Here is a 17,716-nt window from a genome sequence, read left to right as displayed (position 1 = left end):
CCTCAACCGCGTGCCCCGCAAAACGAATGTAGATATTGCTCAGCTGCTGGTTTCCCACGACAGATTCACTGGCACAATGAATGTCCGCGCCGCGGCAATGTGTCCGCTATTGACACTGAACGGGGAAACGAGAAGGGTGACCCAGAGTTTCATTAATACACTTCAGTGCTCTCATCAACGGAAAGCCAGTAAATGCGATTATCAATACAGGAGCAACAATTACTTGTATCAGCGAGGATGTGTACAAACAGCTAAAACTTCACTTGATCAGAAACTCCAGCATCTTGGTCCAGCAAGTTGCATCAAGCATTCGAACTTTGGGTCGCGAAAACATTTTGTTACAAATTGGGAACGTCATAAAGAAAGCTTATGCATATGTGCTGCGAGGCATGCGAACGCAATTAATTCTTGGCCTAGACAGCGCTTCATACTTCAATCTTTCTGTAAATCTGGAAAGCAAGTCAGTGACACAAGCACGTGGAAATATGAACCTTCCGCATCACAGTGAAAAGAAATCCATTCAAGCCCCGCTGATGCGAACCCTGACTTCAGAAAACTTATCAGAGCATGCGTCCGTGGTGCTCGACTCTCTTTTAGGCAAGTATGACGAGATTATTTCAAAATCTCAGAGAGATATTTGGTGTATCACTACCGAGAAACATAGGATCGCACTTACCAATGTTGTCCCTATTCGTTGAGCACCATACCGATGTTCACAGGCAGACTAAATGGACACACGTCGTGGTCCAGATGCCACCATGCGTTTGTTAATGCGTGATATATATATATATATATATATATATATATATATATATATATATATATATATATATATATATATATATATATATATATATATATATATATATATATATATATATATATATGTGTGTGTGTGTGTGTGTGTGTGTGTGTGTGTGTGTGTGTGTGTGTGTGTGTGTGTGTGGCAAAACGGGTCGGCGCCGCTTATGCGCCGGTGCGTCGCGGCGATGCCTCCAAACACGGGCGCTAGCGATAAGGACACTCTCGCCCAAAATAAGCAAGAAAACTGTGTGTGTGCCCCGATTCAGGGGCAGTATTTGCAGAACCTTCAGTGTGGAAACATTAAAGTTATGTTATCTCACATCTGGTGACCCGGAATACGAACGTACCGCACCGCCATGGCCGACGGGGAAACCCTTGCTGCCCTTCAACAACAAGTACAACACCTGCAACAACAACTGCAGGCCCAGCAGCAAGTGATCTAGAACCAAGAGCAGCAGCTCTGGGAACAGCAGCAGCGCAATGAAAATGAAGCACTCTCGTCCGACGACCGAGCACCACCCCACGTGGGTCACGCCCTCAAAAACTTTTCTCCAGTGGTCCCTGCCACCTTGAGCGCCTCCATTGCTGCGGCCGCCACCAATACGGACGTTTGTCGCGTCGCCGTCAAACATCCGCCGTTTTGGGCTGAGGCGCCTGACGAGTGGTTCGCTCAAGTCGAGGCGCAGTTTTCTAGGGCACGCATCACCCAGGACCGGACGCGCTATGACTACGTCGTCACCCATCTAGACTCTCGCAATGTGGCCGAGGTTCGCGATATACTTGCGAATCCCCCTGCTGATGACCGTTACGTACACCTAACGATGAAACTGATCCGCCGGCTTTCACCTTCACAAGGCGAGAAGGTGCGTCACCTACTCCAGCACGAAGAACTCGGTGACCGCAAGCCATCGCAGCTCCTGCGTTACATGCGCGACCGTTTGGGCAGCACCCCGGTCGACGACTCCTTCGTCCGTATCACCTGGCTTCAGCGTCTACCCTCACATGCACAGGCCATCCTCCAGGTGCAGCCGAATCTGCCGCCGGACCAGCTCTCTGACATCGCTGATCAATTCGGCGAGATTTCGTTGCCAGCATTGCCTCTCACCGTCAACGCCGTTGACACCCCACAGTCCAGCAGCGCACTCGCGCGCCGTCTCGACGAAATCGCCCATCAGCTGGACTCAATTCAAAGGCGCCTGGATCAAAGCCCGAACCTGCGTCGACAAACACGCTCCCAAAGCCAAGACAACAACGCCGCTTCATCGCACGGAAATGATAACGGCCCCTGCTACTACCATCGCCGCTTCGGGGACAAAGCCCTGAAATGTCAACCACCTTGCTCAGCTGGACGTCAGGGAAACTTCAACGGCAACCCGTAGAGACGGCCGCCAGCTGCCGACTTAGAGGTAGTCGCACAATATCACCGACCAAGTCGCAAAGCGGCGGATCATCGTTGACTGGGGCTCCGACATCTGTTGCTTTCCCCGAACCTTCCTGCGTGACAAGCGTCATTGCACGTCTTTTGAGCTTAGTGCGGCGAACCATTCGACAATCAAGACCTACGGCTGGCTCCGCCTTAACATCAACTTCAAAACCATGTGTCCAGATTTTCCATGGAATTTAGTCATCGCCGACGTTGCAGAGCCAATCATCAAGTCCGACCTCTTGGCGTACTACAATCTTCTACCTGACTGCCGATATGACCTACTTATCGACGCTACAACAGGCCTTTTCACGCCGGGCCAACGTGCGACCACCCAACAGCCTAACGTCAAGGCACTCACCATTCGCAACCTGTCGCCATACCATGACATCCTCGCAGAATTTCCCGACATGACTCGACCTAGCGGGCGTCCGCGCGAGGTGTGCCACTCATTCGTGCACTACGTTCGTACTACTCCTGCCCCCCCCCCGGTCTCATGCCGCGCCCGTCGGCTAGCCACGTACCGCATACGAATCGCACAGGCCGATTTCGAAGCCATTCTCCGCGAAGGTACTGCCCGCCGCTCGGAAGGACCTTACGCCTCACCGCTTCATCTGGTACCAACGAAGACTAATGGCTGACGCCCCTGTGGAGATTATGGCGCCCTCAACGCCCGCACCGTCCCCGACAGGTACCCCGTCCGTCATATACAGGACTTTACACACCACTTAGACGGCAGTACTATCATCTCATTGGTGGACCTCGTAAGGGCCTGCACACAAATTCCTGTAAACCCGGATGACGTCCCAAAGACCGCAATTATCACGCCTTTCGGTCTATTCGAATTCCCTTTCATGAGTTTTGGTCTCCGCAACGCGGGGCACACTTTTTAAACCTTCATCAACAACATCGCCCGCGGCCTGGACTTATGTTTCTTCTACGTAGACAACATCTTGATCTTCTCCCGCAACGAAACGGAACGTCGCCAACACCTTCGTCAACTGTTCCAGCATCTCGATGAACACGGCTTACTCATAAACGTTCAGAATAGCTCGCTCGCCACCCGCGTCGTCACGTTTCTTGGCCATAAAATCTCTTCAGAAAGAACTAGACCCTTGCCTGACCGCATCTTGGCCCTGCAAAATTACACGCTGCCTGCCACAGCGAAAGACCTCCACCGTTTTCTGGGCAAGTTCAACTTTTACAGGCGCTTCGTGCCTCAAGCAGCCACATATCGGGCCCCTCTCCATGATGCGTTGGCCGGCCAACGCGGCAACTATCCTGTCACTCGGACCCCAGACTTAACGCAAGCGTTCGAAGACTGCAGGACTGCCCTCTGCAATGCTACGCTGCTCTCCCATCCCAAGCCAGTGGCGCCCCTGGGTCTTTTCACAGACGCCTCTAGCACCGCCGTCAGAGCCTCTCTCATGCAGCGTGTGGGAAACAACTGGCGCCCATTGGCGTTCTTCTCGAAGAAACTCACTTCCCCGAAGCCACCCCCACCTTCCGGCAGCATCGGCGATGCAAGCTCGCCCCTGCGGAGGCGACCTGGCCAGCCTACTACAGAGAGCTCCTTGCCATCTATGAAGCAGTCCAACATTTTCGCCACATCCTCGAGGCACAGCACTGCACCATATACACCGACCATAAACCTATCAGTTACGCCTTCTCCCAACACCGCGAAAAACTTCCACTGGTCCACCAGAACCAGCTGTCCTTCATCGCTCAATTCAGCAGAGATACCCGCCACATCAGCGGAAATGAAAACGTCGTCGCCGATGCACCCTCTCGCGTCTCGGCTGTCGAGCTACCAATCGTTAGACCGACGCCTTCGCCGAAGCTCAGAAAACCGACACCGACTCCAGCAGCTCCTTGAGAATGGCTCTTCCCTTCAACTTCAAAAAGTTACCATCCCTGGGTCAACGGACGCACTCTACTGTGACAAATCAACAGGACGAGTGAGACCATACGTCTTTCTTTGCATCATCAAAGCCTCTTCAACCAGTTACAAAATCTCAGTCATCCCGGCATCCGAGCTTCTACACGCCTCGTGACTGTCTGGTACGCGTGGCCCTCATTGCAACGGGACTGCCGCACCTGGGCACGCACATGCATTCAATGCCAGGGCGCCAAAATCACCCGGCACGTCACGTCTCCACTTGGAGAATTCCCCCTCCCAATGAAACGGTTCCAGCACGTCCACATCAACATCATTGGCCCCCTCCCACGAGCTGGCTCTTACTGGTATTGCCTCACCGCCATCGATCGTTACACTTGTTGGCCCGAGGTGTGGCCGCTCGAAAGGATCACCACAGAAGACGTCGCATCAGCGTTCTTCTTCGGCTCGGTTTCACGCTTCGGCACTCCTCGTCGAGTCACCACCGATCGAGGAAGCCAATTCGAATCTCATAACTTCAGGCTTCTCAGGCTCTCTACCGGGTTCGAGCGTTCACGGACAATTAGCTACCACCCTTGCGACAACGGGATGATTGAACGGTTTCACCGGCAGTTAGAGGCAGCCATCATGTGCCACCCTCACTCAACCTGGCTTTAAGCTCTCCCCGCCGTCGCTCTTAATCTGCGGGCAACTTTCAAGCCAGACATTCAAGCCACGCCCGCGGAACTGCTCTACGGGGAGCCACTTCGCCTACTTAGAGAACTCCTCTCCGCTCCGACCTCTGATGTAACCAGCTCGGACCCTGCAGACTTCGTCGCTCGACTCCGTCGCACAACGGGCGCGCTGCGCCCCTCACCAGTGGCTTGCCACACCAAGTCGACCCCGCTCGTGTTTAAGGACCTGGCAATATGTTCGCATGCCTTCCTCCGTGACGACACCGTACGCGCACCTTTCCAGCCACTTTACTCCGGACCTTACAAAGTCGTCTGCCGCGACGACAAAACATTCACCCTGCACATCAGTGGATAGGATGTACGCGTTTCCATCTATAGCCTAAAGCCATTATACATTCTTTTCCAGGAGTCTACCAACCCCCGCACGCCTCCTGTAATTCGCCGACAACAGCCCACAGTGCCTAAGCTCGCAACCTATACCGCCCGCCTTGGACGCCAGGCGCGGGTCCCCGAATCTCTTCAACACTGACGGCTCCTATCTGCGTGGGGGGGGGGTGGCGAAACGGGTCGGCGCCACTTCTGCGCCTGCGCGACTTGGCGATGCCTCCAAACACGGGCGCCAGCGATAAGAACTCTCGAAATAAGCAAGAAAACTATGTGTGGGCCTCGATTCAAGGGCGGTCGTTGTAGAACCTTCAGTGCCGAAACATTGAAGTTATGTTATCCCACATTTGGTATATATATATATATATATATATATATATATATATATATATATATGTATATATTGTGAAGAGGTTTATTAGCCGTTAACGACAACGGCAAAACAGCGTGATGAACCGTCCAGCAGAGACCGGCACAGCAGCGAACCGAAGCACGAGCTGAGAGAGCCGGGCGTTGGCGATGCTGCTCGCTGCAGGCACATCTTCTTCACAATTGCTTCCGCTGAAGAAGAAGCCATCCTGGCGACTTAAGAAGTTTCAGGCAGAGGCTCATGATACGGTTTTAGTCAGGAAACATGGACGATGTCACGTGCACGCCGGCGCATGTCGTCCGATCGGGAAACTGGTTCAATTAGGAAATTGACCGGAGAGGTTTTCTTCAAACCGGTGTAAGGCCCCTCGTACAGGGGGACAAGTTTTGAGGACAGTCCCGGAGTTTGGTGTGGGATGGCGTGCCACACAAGGAACCCTGGGGCATAGCTGGGATCCGGAAGAGAGGTGCTACGGTTTTCTTTCTGGCATTGTTGCTCTTCCGAGGTGAACGTACGGGCGAGCTGGCGGCACTCTTCGGCTTGTCGAGCAGCATCGGAGATAGGTGGACACTCGGAAGCGTCAGGACGGTAGGGAAGTAGGGTATCAATTGTAAGGGAAGGCTCGCGTTCGTAAATAAGAAAGAAAGGTACGAATTCCGTGTTGGTTTTTATTGCGGTGTTATATGCGAACGTGACGTATGGGAGAACACGGTCCCAGTTGCTATGATCAGATGCCACGTACATTGAGAGCATATCACCTAGCGTGTGGTTGAATCATTCCGTTAGCCCGTTAGTCTGCGGGTGGTATGCTGTCGTTTTCCGAGGAATGACGTGACATTCCGAAAGCAGAGTTTGAACGACCTCGAAGAGGAAAGCGCGGCCTCTGTCACTAAGGAGCTCTCGAGGTGCACCATGTCGAAGGATTAAGCGTTCTAAAACGAAAGAGGGGACATCCTGAGCTGTAGTGCTCGGCAAAGCGGCTGTTTCGGCGTAGCGTGTCAGGTGGTCAACCGCCACTATAATCCACTGGTTACCATCTAGTGTCAATAGAAGGGGGCCGTAGAGGTCAACGCCGATGCGATCAAATGGCTTGTCAGGGCATGGAAGTGGCTGCAATGCACCAGTCGCACGTGGCGGTGTTGATTTGCGTCGCTGACAGTCAGGACAGCACTGCACAAATTTGGGTACAAAATTGTACATGCCGCGCCAGTAATAGCGATGGCGAAGACATTCATATGTTTTGAACACCCCAAGGTGGCCACATTGCGGATCGTCGTGAAGAGAGGCACATAGTTGCGATCGTGAAGTGCATCTAATGACCATTAGCCACCGGCGGCCATAGGGAGTGTAGTTGCCTCGATAAAGAAGTTTATCGCGGATGGCGAAAGGGAAAGCTTGACGTCAGATTAATCGAGATACTAGAACGTTGGGCATGCCAGATAAATATTCAATAAAAGAGGAGATCCACGGGTCACGACGTGCTTCGGTGAAAATCGAGTCGAGATTTAGCAAGGACAAGGTCTGAAGGCAAGTGTTTCTGCACGTCGGATCTGGTGGTAAAGGAGAGCGGGACAGGGCATCAGCGTCAGAGTGTTTCCATCCACAGCGGTATACGACGCGAATGTCGTACTCCTGTATGCGGAGTGCCCATCGCGCAAGGCGGCCAGAAGGGTCTTTCAATGTGGAGAGCCAGCAAAGTGCGTGGTGATGAGTTACTAGATCGAACGGGCGGCCGCATAAGTATGGCCAGAACTTCCCAAGCGCCCACATCAGAGCCAAACACTCTTTTTCTGTCATGCTGTAATTAGTTTCGGCTTTCGTCAGAGTGTGGCTCGCGTAGGCTACAACAAATTCTGAATAGCCGGGCTTTCGTTGAGCGAGGACAGCGCCTAGCCCGACGCTGCTGGCGTCCGTGTGCACTTTGGTAGGAGCCGTCGGGTCGAAGTGCCGAAGAATAGGTGGGGAGGTGAGCAGACGGCGCAGAGTAGTGAAGGTAACGTCACATGCAGGGGACCAGGCGGAGAGGTTCGCGTCACCGCGGAAAAGCCTGGTTAACGGTGACATGATAGATGCGAAATGCGGACAAAGTGCCGGAAATAGCAGCATAGGCCTACAAAACTGCGAAGTTTCTTTACGGTCGTCGGCTTGATAAATTCTGTGACTGCTCGAAGTTTTGCAGGGTCAGGTAATTCGCCGTGCTTGGACACGATGTGTCCTAGGATGATAAGCTCGCGTGCAGCGAAGTGGCATTTTTTCAGTGTAAGCTGCAGGCCAGCGTTGATCAGACAAGTCAAAACATGCCTGAGGCTAAGGAGGTGCGTAGAAAAGCCATGGGAGAAAACCACGACATTGTCGAGGTAACAGAGGCACATATTCCATTCCAGGTCATGTAGCGTATTACGCATAAGACGTTCAAACGTGGCAGGCGCATTACAAAGACCAAAGGTCATAACGGTAAATTAGTATAGTCCGTCTAGTGTAATAGGTGCCGTTTTTTGGCGATCGGCTTCAGCCATTGGGACCTGCCAGTAGCCAGACCGCAAATCTAGCGACAAGAATAATTCCGCTCCGTGGAGGGTGTCAATGGCGTCATCAATGCGCGGCAAAGGATAGACGTCCTTGCGGGTTATCTTATTCAAACGACGATAGCCCACGTAAAATCGAATAGTGTCGTTTTTCTGACGCACCAGGACGACGGGAGATGCCCAGGGACTGTGAGATGGTCGAATGACGTCTCTACGAAGCATATCTTCGACTTGATCGTTGATGACACGGCGCTCTTCAGCGGAGACGCGGTATGATGTTTGACGCAGTGGCTGGTGTAGGCCGCTGTCAACATGAGGTTTGACTTGTGACATTCGGCCCAGTTGAGGTTGTGGCACATCGAAAAAACGCCTGAACTCATGCAGAAGATCCAGCAGGTCGGCAATTTCGGTGGGAGTGAGAGTGTCGGCGAAGGCGCTGAAAAACGTTTCATTGGACGACACCCCGAGTGCCGACAGGGCTTTTGGGTGGTCGCAGTAGTCATCCGGGACATCCATTCAAAGACGAAGGGTCGACATCTTGCCCGCGGCCGAGACATTCTCCCGCAAGCAAAGTGACAGGTGTGGAAACTGGATTGCTTACGAACTTGTTGCTCCTTCCGACGGCAAGGTCAATTGTTGCGAAAGGCAGCGGCAAAGCTCGACGACATTTGAAGATATCGGAAGGCATAAAAAGGACTATAGCGTCAGCGTAGGCGTTGCATAAAACGGGTACAAGTGTGAAATTTCCAGGCGGAATATCGGTTCAAAAAAGGCTCAGTTCAAAAAAGGCTCAGTTAGACAGTTCAAAAAAGGCTCAGTTCTTGCCTCTCGAACTGTGGTGCTTAGTTTTCCCGGTCGGAGGGTCCAGGCCGGCGACGCATGGGGGAGAGCGATCGCCGAAGAGGAGAGGGTGAACGTTACGGCTGGAAGTCAAGGTGGTCAGTAGGGGCATAGTGAGGTGACGAGAGCGGCCCGTATTGGGTGAAGGGTTGACTACCGGGTTGCGACGACCGGGCATAGTCCGAAGGTCTGAGGTCGACGGTGGCAGTAGCGGGCAACGTATCCGGGAGTGAAGCAGGCGTAGTGAATCTTTCGGTTACCGGGCGTCTTCCAAGGATGAGCGACTGGTGCTGTCGCCCAAGGTGCAGTATAAGCAGCCGGGTCTGCGGGCTGTGCGCGCGTGGTGTAAGGTGGTTGCGGAAGCCTACGTACAGTGTCTGCATATGTGAGCGGCGCGGCTACGGGCTGCATCAATTGCGAAAAGGCCACAGGAGCAGCCACAGGCTGCGCTGCATTGATTAGGGGCGCGGCCACAGGCTGAACAGCTGGCGGATAGGTGAAAGGGGTGCCTACCATCTGTGCGACACCTGGGCAGTGAACACAGCTAGATAGAGGTGGCTCGTAGTGCGCAAGGGGAACAGCTTGTGCAACCTCTTCCGATATAGGAGTGCGAAGCGGGGCAGGAAGACGGTTGGTGATCTAGTGAGTAAAGGCCCCTAGGTAAAGTTGGTGGGCGACTTCCTCACAGATGAAGGCTCGGACTTGCTGAAGCAATGGTGAATTGTGAGGCATGGAGTCGAAACTGAACAGCGACTCCCCAATAGGCTGAGGCTGCCGAGTCAGAGTGCGTTGCTTCTTCGATTTGTCGTAGCTCTGACGCAGGCTGACGACTTCAGAAACTGTGCTTGGATTCCTAGCCAAAAGCATTTGAAATGCGCCATCGTCGATACCTTTCAGAATGTGTTTGACCTTGCCCGACTCGGGCATGGTGTCATTCGCGCGCCGACAAAGGTCGACGACATCCTCAACATAGCTGGTAAAATTTTCTCCAGTCTGCTGAGAGCGGGCGCGCAAGCGCTGTTTGGCCCGCTGCTTGTGGACAGCCGGTCGACCAAACACTTCGGAATATGGCGTCTTGAAGACGCTCCATGTGGGAATGCTGTGCTTGTGGTTGTTAACCACAACTCTGCGACGCCAGGGAGATAAAATATGACGTGGCCCAGCTTGTCGGCTTCATCGCACTTGTTATTGGCGCTCACCAGCTCGTAGTGCTCGAGCCAGTCTTCCACGTCGGTCCCGTCCGCACCGCTGAAGACCTTCGGATCCCGTAGCCTAGGATGGCCGGGACAGTTGAACTGGGGCGACGCTGCCGATAGGTTGGCGTTATCAGTCAAGACGGGCAGTAGCGTGCGGCTTCGCAGCTCCAGGGTGTAGCGACGGGGATAAACAGCACCCTCCACCAAATGTGAAGAGGTTTATTAGCCGTTAACGACAACGGCAAGACAGCGTGATGATCCGTATCCGTTCAGCAGAGAGCGGCACCGCAGCGAACCGAAGCACGAGCCGAGAAAGCTGGGCGTTGGAAATGCTGCTCGCTGAAGGCACATCTCCATCTCCTTCTTCACTATATATATATATATATATATATATATATATATATATATATATATATATATATATTTATATATATATATATATATATATATATATATATATATATATATATATATATATGCGGGCAGGCATGGTGGTTGAATGGCGGTAGCGTTGCTAGTAGTCAGTAGTAAAGTAGATCTGCTGTGAGCAGTCACAAAGTGGTTTAGACATTGCAGCTAGAGTCTGGCATTCATCAGGAGATGATGACAATTGAAGGGAAACGGGCGAAGATAAAAAAGAGAGCCGACAGACCCATTAAGGGGAAACTATTCCTTACGCGCACTGTCACGGGCCCCTTCCGCCACTTCAGTGATAATTTTGGCTGGCCCAACACACGTCGAGAACTGGCCAGCACAGGATGAGAACCAGATGTGGACTTAATTACACCGGCATTTGGATGTGCACAGCCTGGCTTTGTGCTCAGCGTTCACACTGTTGGTTTCTTTCTTGTTTGTTTGTTTGTTGCTTCAGTTCTTTCTCTCTTGCAAACATCTTTCAAGGCGAGAGGGACGCGGCAGCAACGAAGTTGGAACCTCAATGTTAGTTTAACCCATCCCCTGACGAAGGCTGGTAAGCGAGCGCTGAGCGAATTCCTTGCCCGCTTCTGGATTACGCGTGCAGTAGGGGCCTCCCGACTGTGCACAGGGTCGCTGTTGAGCATGTCATGTTTGGCACAATTGATTGGGTATTAACCTAGAAACAGAAAACAGACAACAGCTATACTTAGGAAGACTAGTCATCTAACTACCCTTCCTAAGTATAGCTTCCTTCCGCGGGAGTAGTTAGAAGACTACTCCCGCGGACGCCCTCTTTTACTCTTCCTTCCCCTTTACCCAGTCTCCCTCTTTTTTCTTCTTTTCACCTTTAGGACGTCTGTGGTCTGTGTCTTCTTCATTTCACTAACGTATTGTTCCCGGCCAGACGGCGCCGCATGGCTCTGGCGGTTTGGTGTGAGGGAAAAGACTTTTTTTAAAGACGTTTAGGCCTTTAGCTATTTAGCGCCTCGTCGACATCTCGTCGTTGAAAGAGGGGCGCTGCGTAATGCCGCAAAGGCTGGCAAGCGGGTGCAATGTCAATTCTTGCCCACTTCTTGATTACGCGTCCAGTAGGGGCCTCCCGTTTGTGCACAGAATTGCTGTTGGACATGTCATGCTTGGCACAACTGATTGGATTGTAAGGTAAAAGCAAAAACAGACGACAGCTGTACTTAGGAAGAGAGATACTGTTGGAAATATTTTGAGTTGTCAGTGCCCTTCTCAGCTACTCTGCCGTGAACTCAGTTATTACTTTCACTGTTGCTGTTATTGTTTTCTAATGCTTTAAATGCTGCCAGTGTACCCAGAATCTCTTTTATTTTTATATTGATGGTGTTGAATCGGTGGATAAGTTATGACTGTCGTTGTTCACGTTCTCGAATTGATTTAAATCCCGTCTCCAAGAGTGTTACTGATAGTCTGTCGAATGCATGGTCGGGAAGATTGACATGTTTTTACAGAGGTAGACTTGGGGCTGAATTTGCACGGGCTGTGCGATTATTGAAATGAATCCTAAATGGTGTTTCTGTTTTTGCGATGTACTACAAACTGCACACATTGCATTCGAGTAGGTATACACCATTAGGGGGATCGGATGTTAGGTTTCCTCGTATATTATTCGAAAACTTGGATTGTGTGCATATATATGTACATATATATATATATATATATACATATATATATATATATATATATATATATATATATATATATATATATATATATATATATATATATATATATATATATATGGAAAGAAGTTTATATCTATGGGCTCGTTTTTTCCGTGTTTTACAAAATACAAACTATAAATGAGATGTAATAGACAATATTGCCAAGGACAGTATAGGGGAAGATATTAGACCAAATTTTAATGTGAATACGAAAAAAAGTGGGTGAAAAGATAACTTGCCGTGGCCAGGATCCGAACCTGCGAGCTTCGAATGACGCGTTCGATGCTCTACCACTGAGCTACCATGACAGCTTTCCCCCCAGCTACTTTTTAGGGTTTATATGTGAACTAAACGTGGAGGTTCAGTCAGCGCCACCAGTAGCCATGACGCCGAGTGCGGCAAACTATTTTGAGCCTGTTTGGCGTCACGTAGCACGTGAACTTGTCACGAGTGGGCAGCTAGCATATAGACCCTTCTCACAATCTAAGGGCACTAAGTCTGCCAGTACGAGACCCTCGTTAATGATTAAGGAAAGGAGTGTATACCTAAGGGCCCTGTTTTTTTCCGTGTTTTTACACAGTATTAATAAGATCTAACAGACAATAATGCCAAGGAAAGTATAGGGGAAGATATTAGACAAAATTGTAATGTATATATGAAGAAAATTGGTGAAAAGTTCACTTGCCATGGGCAGGAACCGAACCTGCGACCTTCGTGTTATATATATATATATATATATATATATATATATATATATATATATATATATATATATATATAGAGAGAGAGAGAGAGAGAGAGAGAGAGAGAGAGAGAGAGAGAAAGAGCTTCATGGACGCGCTAGCAGTTGTTTATGATTTGCATACACAGAGCTGACACGACGCGCTTTCTTCATACTACGAAGTTTTTATCTGCGAACTTCGTCTTTATTTATAGATAAATACAAAAAAGTTCCACCACTTGAACAGGCTGAGAAAATCAGCCTTAGCCAATTATGCGACGCTAATCATGCCATCAAGCCTCTTTCTTCGATTATGTTTCAGCGGTAACTTCTTCAGATATCACAATGGTCTGTCTAATAAACTTACCATGGACGTTAATCGCCAAGATGGAGATTACCAGCGTCAACGAAGATACATCCACGTTGAATGAGGCTATAGCTGCCAAACACGAAGTCATACATTCGGCAAACCCTCTTCTATCAATGTAAACCTAATATTTTATTACCTCTGTAAAGACGTGTTTCAGTTTTGTGTTATAGGCCGATAGCCATGACGGAGAGATCACCCATCTTTTGTTTTTCAACAAATGATTGCTGTTATATGTTTTCATAACAAATATTACACTTTCTTGCGTATATTCAGACTTTTGTGTAGTGAAATTTGCCTTGTTACTAACAGTCTGAACACTGTTTCTAGAGCGTGAACAAAATAACAGCATCGCTGTTTTTATGTCGCTGTTATTATGTTATTATCAACTTCTCAACCTTTTAATTTCAAGATGTATGATTTGTAGTGTTAGGGCGTACTGAATTTTTTTATTTATATGTAGGGTGTAACGTCGTCATAATCAGCACGCCAAGAATGGAGACCACCAACAGTGTGCAGAGCCTTCGAAGTCTACGTTTTGGTGCAAAAGACTATGCAGTGACGGCTTACGTAGCCGCGCCGAACAACTCGTGCAAGGGTGTAATTCACGGTCTGAACGCCGGGAACACGCCAACCGAATTTCTAGCCCGTCTTCGGGTGCGTACACAAAGAGTGAAAATACTTTACGCAAGAATGCTTGGAAAATCCCTAATTGCCGTCATTACTTTCGAGAGCAAGATTTTCCCGCGCTATGTTTACTACATCGGTGGTGAGACACGTTGCTACTTTTATCGATCATCGATCATTAAGTCTTTCAAAACAGGCCGGTGCTCCTTGCTCATAATTTAGCATATGCAGCACGCTTGTGCGGTTGCTGAAGCACCACTTGGAGCAAATAAATCTTGAGCCTATTTGATAGGCCTGAACTCAGGAGTGAGGAAGATATCATTGTGAAGCTGACGTGAGCTGCAGTAACGGCGCTATAGTTTTCGTCAATCGTTTGCAACAGATCATGCCGACAATAACATTCAAGATGGCTGGTGTAATGTCACACTGCTAGTAGTGCCCAGCCCATAATACTTGTGGCTTCAGTTTTTACCATCTGGACACAAGTTAGTGTTAAAGTGTTTCGTCACTAATAGTATTGCTGCAGCCTTCCTCGCTGTCACAACCAATCAAATTTTCAAATCGAAATGCATTGTTTATTTTGTAAGGACAAATTGTTGCATAAAATTAGTGAAAATGAATTGAAACATTTCAATCCCACAGCAGACCTTTTTTTGTGAGCGGCTGGGACTCGAGTTGAACCTGAAGGAGCAGATCTCAGCTGCCTGCGGCTTTCTGCGTGGCTTCTGAGGTCAGCATCCGTAGCGTAGGGAAACAGAAAGCAGGCCATCTCTTGGAATATAGGGGCTCGATAACGCGAAATTGCCCTGTGTTAGCGGCAACGCGGTGTTTTGAACAAATTAAATTTTCTTCTGTCTACACAAAATATAGACCAGGGGAATGAGAGAGTGAACATGCGCGTACCACTGCCAGTCAGCTAAGTCAATGACTACTGTTTTATCCCAGTTTTTTCGTTGGTTTTGAACTCCAGCCATGTGGCTATGCTTTTTTTGCCCAGGCCAACTTAACACCCAATGCATTGCGCAAGCGCTTTGGTCGCTCAAAGTGATTCCGACCTTATAGAGTGGTAGCTCTTTCGTTTTAAAATGATACTTCCGGAATGAGAAATTATTACATTCAAAAATGTGACTAGACGCGAAAGTAAAGCAGTCTGAGAACAACACAAGCGATATCTTTATTTGAGTATAGAGTTTCAAATTGTCATTACGCATGCGCTACGCTTGCAGTTGCAATCTGTGTACTTAATACTTGACATGCGATATATTTCGGTCATGTTCTAGGGCATTCTGTTGGTGATCGTCCTAGTCGCAGACATGCTGGATATGGCGCTGGCAGTCTTGAACATTGGTGCCCTCTAGGACTTTGGTGACATACCTCGTTCGTTCCTGCTCCATACGGAGGGCACTGCGCTCTGTTTCCTTGCACTTATCGAGTATTTCTTTTGCCTGGAAATATGTGACTTGCATATCCAGCAGGAGTTGCGTATATGCAGGTCACCGCGTGATCGCGCTGGAAAACCGCCTTATTGAAGAAAAAAAAGAAGTAGTGCTCCAGGTCACGAGGCGCAAGTGACAAGTTTTTCTTTCCCCGTGCAATCCTTCCCTGCTTAGCTTCCACCGCTTTCGTCGGAATAAAGGAAGAGAAAAAGTACTTGAAACGTGCGACAAATATTAGTAGATCTGCTCTTACTAGACAAATTCTAAAAAATTTTTCGGTGGTGATTTGTTGAAGCAATAATAAATCCATTCTGTGGCTACTTGGATAAGTGTTGCAAGGCTCATTAAGGCATTATTATTATATGTTTTAAAGAATATTTAAGCCTTGTCAACGCCCTCTGCTTTGATTACTGCTGGACAAATGCCTTTTTGAACAAAGCAATGACCCAAAAACGGCAGTTCATTTTAAAAACTCGCATTTCTTTGCCCTCACCTAGTGTAGAACCTTGGCTAGCCTATTAAATAAATCAGACAACACCGCGTCATCTTCTCCTTTTGTCGCAACCAAAATGTCATCTAGGAATACGATAACTTAGGAAAGTCCAGCTAATACTTCGTCTTTGCATTTTAAACAGACCAGGAGCCACAGATACGCCATACCGCAGCTGAATGACTTTTTAGTGTTAGTACTGTGTTGGTTTTGAGTAGTGCATTGCTCTTCTCGTCGACGAACAGTTCGTTGTTCACACGCCTGTATGACATCAAGTTTCGAGGAGCCCTGTCCTGTCCAACAGTTAGCAAAGATGAATGTGCTGACCTTCACAGCCAGGATTATGGTGTTTCAATAATCGTCACAGGTATTGTGCAAGCCGTTCTTTTTACGCATGACCCAGAGTGGGTGTCACTCACAGAAGATAGAATTTTGAGACCTCTAGAAATTTGAGACCCGTGAATCTTTGAGTCACAACAGCCTCCTTAAAAAACGCCAAGCCTGCGTGAAAGGTGTATCAAAGTCACAGCGAAAGCTAGAAGAGCGGCTTTATAAGCCTTTTTCAAACGCTCACTGGGTAACTGCTGCAAGTACACTAACTTGGCACCCACTATGGCAATAATAATAATATTTTCTGGGTAGTAGAGAAGCATTGGTTATGCTTGTTTTCGTCATTCTTCTGAGGAGTGTTGCGTCCGCTGAACACTTGCGAAAAATTCTGTGCCAATCATTCATGTGGGTGAGGACGATAAGGACGTATGCCAGAATTTGGTTGGTTTGCGCCACAGTTAAGAGGTGATCAAAAACAAGCTTTTATAATAGCTTGGAGCATTTGACGACCCACTACCTATGCTATTCGCATTGCGTGAAGCCTGGTTGCTCGTTTGCTTTCCGAAAATGCGTTATTAGTCATAATAACGCGAATGCTTTCCCGACATTAGGCCTGCCTAAGGCAAATTCATAAACAAGTTCAAACACCGGCATGGCTTAGTGGCAGAATACTGAGCCAGCACTTAGCGGACCCGGATTTTGCCCCTCTGTTTCTTTGGTACGACATTTTTTTTCTTATTTTGTGCGATGTGCTGACGGACACTAGCTGCGGACAACAACGGCACCGCGCGACACCCTAGATTTGATCTTATAACAGGCTTCACTGTGAGAAAAGGTCGCGCTTCAACATTTTATTGACCCGAGTGAGGCGTCGTTCATCAGTTTGATGTTATAGGCAACTGCAATGAAATCACTCCGCAGGGAGTCAATATAGGGGTAGGCTAGCTAGAGGTAGTGCTGCCTGCCAAGTGTCACCTTCGAAATAGAAGCGCTTATCTTTCAAAAAAGCTTGTGTTTTTTAGACCGAAATTGAAAACCGATGCCTTCACGGCTAGCCCGAAGTGACGTGATCCATAGAAAAATTGTCTGCTCGGCAATCCTCGAGCACGCACAATGTCGACGTGCCTCTTAGTGTGTGCGTTTTTTTCTCTGTTAACTTAAGAAAGCTGCGGCAACACGGATCCTATAAAACGCTGGTCCTGGCATCCCACTGTTGGGTTTGCAGTGTCTGACCCCCATATTCATAGACGCTGCTTGACTTCAAGTTATCTTGCAATCGACCTCAATGCAGCATGAACGTGGCATTATTGTCTGTCAGATCTCACTAATGTTGTATCAAAACATGGAAAAACGAGCCTTTAAGTATAGGCTTCTTGCCCTTTTATATATATATATATTTAAATATATATATATATATATGACGCAATAACAAGGTGATCCTAGTGAGAAGGCGACGAAGAGGAAGTGCGCGTGCAATAAAATAAACGCTTGGCATCTGGACCACGACGTTTCTCCATTTTGTAG

General features: G+C 48.7%; 1 protein-coding gene across 1 annotated transcript; it reads left to right on the top strand.

Moving 5' to 3' along the window:
* Nucleotides 1–1,625: 1,625 nt before the first annotated feature.
* Nucleotides 1,626–2,183, top strand: LOC142790670 (uncharacterized). Its single transcript, XM_075885317.1, has one exon. The coding sequence runs from the start codon at nucleotides 1,626–1,628 to the stop codon at nucleotides 2,181–2,183; it is 558 nt and encodes a 185-aa protein (XP_075741432.1).
* Nucleotides 2,184–17,716: the final 15,533 nt, after the last annotated feature.

Source organism: Rhipicephalus microplus, chromosome 2, assembly GCF_043290135.1.
Source record: "Rhipicephalus microplus isolate Deutch F79 chromosome 2, USDA_Rmic, whole genome shotgun sequence".
In the NCBI taxonomy this organism is placed as follows: domain Eukaryota; kingdom Metazoa; phylum Arthropoda; class Arachnida; order Ixodida; family Ixodidae; genus Rhipicephalus; species Rhipicephalus microplus.
Note: the sequence above shows the minus strand (reverse complement) of the source record. Positions and strands in the feature narration are given on the sequence as shown.

Excerpts from the sequence above, each read along its gene's own strand:
- LOC142790670 (XM_075885317.1), top strand. The coding sequence starts at position 1,626 with ATGAAACTGATCCGCCGGCTTTCACCTTCACAAGGCGAGAAGGTGCGT.